This window comes from Austrofundulus limnaeus, unplaced genomic scaffold (genome assembly GCF_001266775.1).
Source record: "Austrofundulus limnaeus strain Quisiro unplaced genomic scaffold, Austrofundulus_limnaeus-1.0 Scaffold7, whole genome shotgun sequence".
NCBI classification, from domain to species: domain Eukaryota; kingdom Metazoa; phylum Chordata; class Actinopteri; order Cyprinodontiformes; family Rivulidae; genus Austrofundulus; species Austrofundulus limnaeus.
Window position 1 is genome coordinate 2,463,255 of NW_013952409.1, and position 2,806 is coordinate 2,466,060.

The following is a 2,806-nucleotide window of genomic DNA, read 5'->3' on the forward strand; positions in this document are numbered from 1 at the left end:
TTTTCGGGTTTTATGGATTTTTTCAAAACCTCAATTTGAAATTTAACATGTCAGAGCCTGTAGGACATTAAAAAAAACATCAAATAACCATCTTTCAACATGTTCTGCCACTAGAAATAAGACTAGAAATAAGTTCTCAACTTCTTCCGCTTCCCGTTCCTCCTGCAGTCGACAGCAACCGTCATAAGCAGTATCCGACTGACCGCAATTATTTTATGAAGCCAGAGGAAGAACAAATAAAATTTTCCAGCTTGGATAGATACGCGTGGATACGTAATTTTGCTTAAATTTCGTAAACTTCGTAAGAAGTGTGAGGTTGACCTCAATTATATGTTTTAAGCCAGAGGAAGACACAAAGAATAATTTTCACCAGCTTGGATAGATTGGTTTGGATACGTAATTTTACATAAATTTCRTAAACTTCRGTAAATTTTCAGGTGACTGCAGTTATTTTATGAAGCCAGAGGAAGACACATATGGAATAAAATGTGCCGGCTTAGGTAGAGGAGGTGGGAAGTGATGCCACAGCTTCAGCAGCTGTTGTTGTGTGTTGTTCACACAATCTACGGTCCAGGTCAGTTCGTAACTTGTTTTAACAACTGTAAATTTCCTAAACTTCTGTCAGCATAGGGTAACAGGATATTAGTTTAAAACAATTGTCTCCAAACAATATTATCGTTTATCACAATAATTTCTGAGACAATTTATCATCCTGCAACATTTGTTATCATGGCAGGTCTATTGGTCAGGCTCCTGATGTGCCAACGACTTTTAAATGTTTTGTGTGTTTTTCACAAGCAGCAGTTTGTTTTAAGCATGACCGTGAAAAATGCAGTTTGTCCAGCTGAATTTAATTAACTGATGTGTCACAATGAGCTTTGTGACATTTCTGACACCCATGATTAAGAAAAATAGATTTACAGGACTGAATAGGACGGGGCGTAAAATTAGATTAACTGTTTTCTCTGTTGGAGTAAGAATAATTAAATGGAAATACTGTAAGCAACAATGMAAATTATGTGGTTGTGTCTCAGTTTAACACACCATTCTTCGATAAAAAAATATCCCTTTACTTCTGCTTTAGACAAAACATGATGTTGCACGAACAGACAGCATGAGGAGAGTAATCATACAAGACGCTGACTGAAGGGTCAGGTTTGTAAGAGTGCATGGAGGCTCTTGGCTATGGAACACCAAAACGCTCATAATTAAATAAATAAATAAATAAATAAAATAAATTGTCCACGTCTTACCAGGAATTTACGCTTCTGTTTCCACTGTGAGCCCTGAGCGTTGGTGTGCCGGTGGGCGTCCGTCACCAGGCGGATCAGGTCCCACTCGTCCACAGTGGGTTCTGGACGGGTCTGGAGGGATTTCACGATCTCCTCCTTTTTTCGTTTCTCCCTGTTCTCCTCAATCAGACGCCGTTTAGCCACCCGCTTGGAGTCGTCCAACACCACTGCGAGGAGGAGGAGAAACGCGATGAAGCATTTAGTTCACGCTTTAAATCTGGTGGAWACGGCAGCGTCTGATTGACGAACACTCACAGTCCATGGCCATGCCCACGGCGATGCACTTCTTGAAGCGGCACAGCTGACACTGGTTGCGGGTGATCTTGTCGATGATGCAGCAGCCATCGTACTTACAGGAGTAGGCGGGGTGGAGGTTCTTCTGAATGGTCCTACGGAAAAAACCCTGCAGGCAGGAAGGAAAGCAGCGAGAGATGAATGGACGCTTCAGGCCCGGTGACAGCCAGCGACGTGCAGAGGGCGATTGGGGAAAACAGCAGAGGCAGACATAAAAGTGACGAAGGAGCAGAAGAGGACAAGCTAAAATGAAAATGTCAAATCAAACACATTACGTTGAGTTTAGTAAAGAACGGTTAGGGTTTGCCAAAGGCTGCAAAAATGATGGATTTTTTTTGTGTATTTGAAGCTCAAAAGACGCATTCCTTATTAAAATGATAAGAAACACAATTTAATTTATATTTTTAAAAAGTAGTGCAAATCTGAGGTGATGAGATGCAGGAAGCCTGGTGAGCTCCTGTTCTCCTTTAGGTCGGTACGTTCCACACCGACCCAAAAACTCTACTATCATTGATCATAATCTAAAAGCTGTGTGACCAATARGAAGCAACTCTTACTGCTTTTCTGGATTACACGTAAAATGTTCCTTATTTAATGTTTCAAAACCTTTGAACAACCGGTCACTAGTCCTGTCGCGATAACAAAAAAATCAATTAATCGCATAATAAATTAAAACGAGGTGAGGAATTTTTATTTGCCTGTGTTATGATTAATTATTTATACAGTATCTGTTCTACCTTGACAATGTCCAGTAATCATATCTTATGATTAAGATATGATAGTTAGATTAAGATATAGTTTCGGMTGTTTTACTCTATCGGCCCAGACTTCAAGACTCCAGCAATGCATGACCTCTCTTTAATTCTGATAAGGTAGCTTCTGGGCTGAGAGCCCTGTTATTGGTTATGTGGTTATATTTGTCGAATGGTGATTGGTTGTAAGCATGTCACATGATGTTATATCATTGGCTCTCCACTGACGASAGCCAGTCACAACACGACAGACTTCCTGATTGACCGTCTGCTGTGTTGTTGCTCAGAATTAAATCATTTGACGACCATACACGCAGATTTTCTGTGCATTTATTCCAACGTGTTTCTGCATTCTTGGTAAATCTTGCTACCACAGTTTTTGGCGTTGTTGGCAGGATCAACAGTAGTGTGGAGAGACAGTGACAGAGAGAAGCAGAGGCACAGAGACAGTGCAGGATGTTCTCTGTG

General features: G+C 40.8%; 1 protein-coding gene across 1 annotated transcript in view; it reads right to left on the reverse strand.

The window, feature by feature from the left end:
• Positions 1-1,695, reverse strand: part of LOC106535154 (thyroid hormone receptor alpha-B) — a gene marked incomplete at its 5' end in the record, with an annotated part of 12,398 nt that extends 10,703 nt beyond the window's left edge. The window contains 2 exon segments of the mRNA XM_014032088.1: positions 1,254-1,459; positions 1,548-1,695. Of these exon segments, the coding sequence (XP_013887542.1) occupies positions 1,254-1,459; positions 1,548-1,560 (219 nt within the window).
• Positions 1,696-2,806: the final 1,111 nt, after the last annotated feature.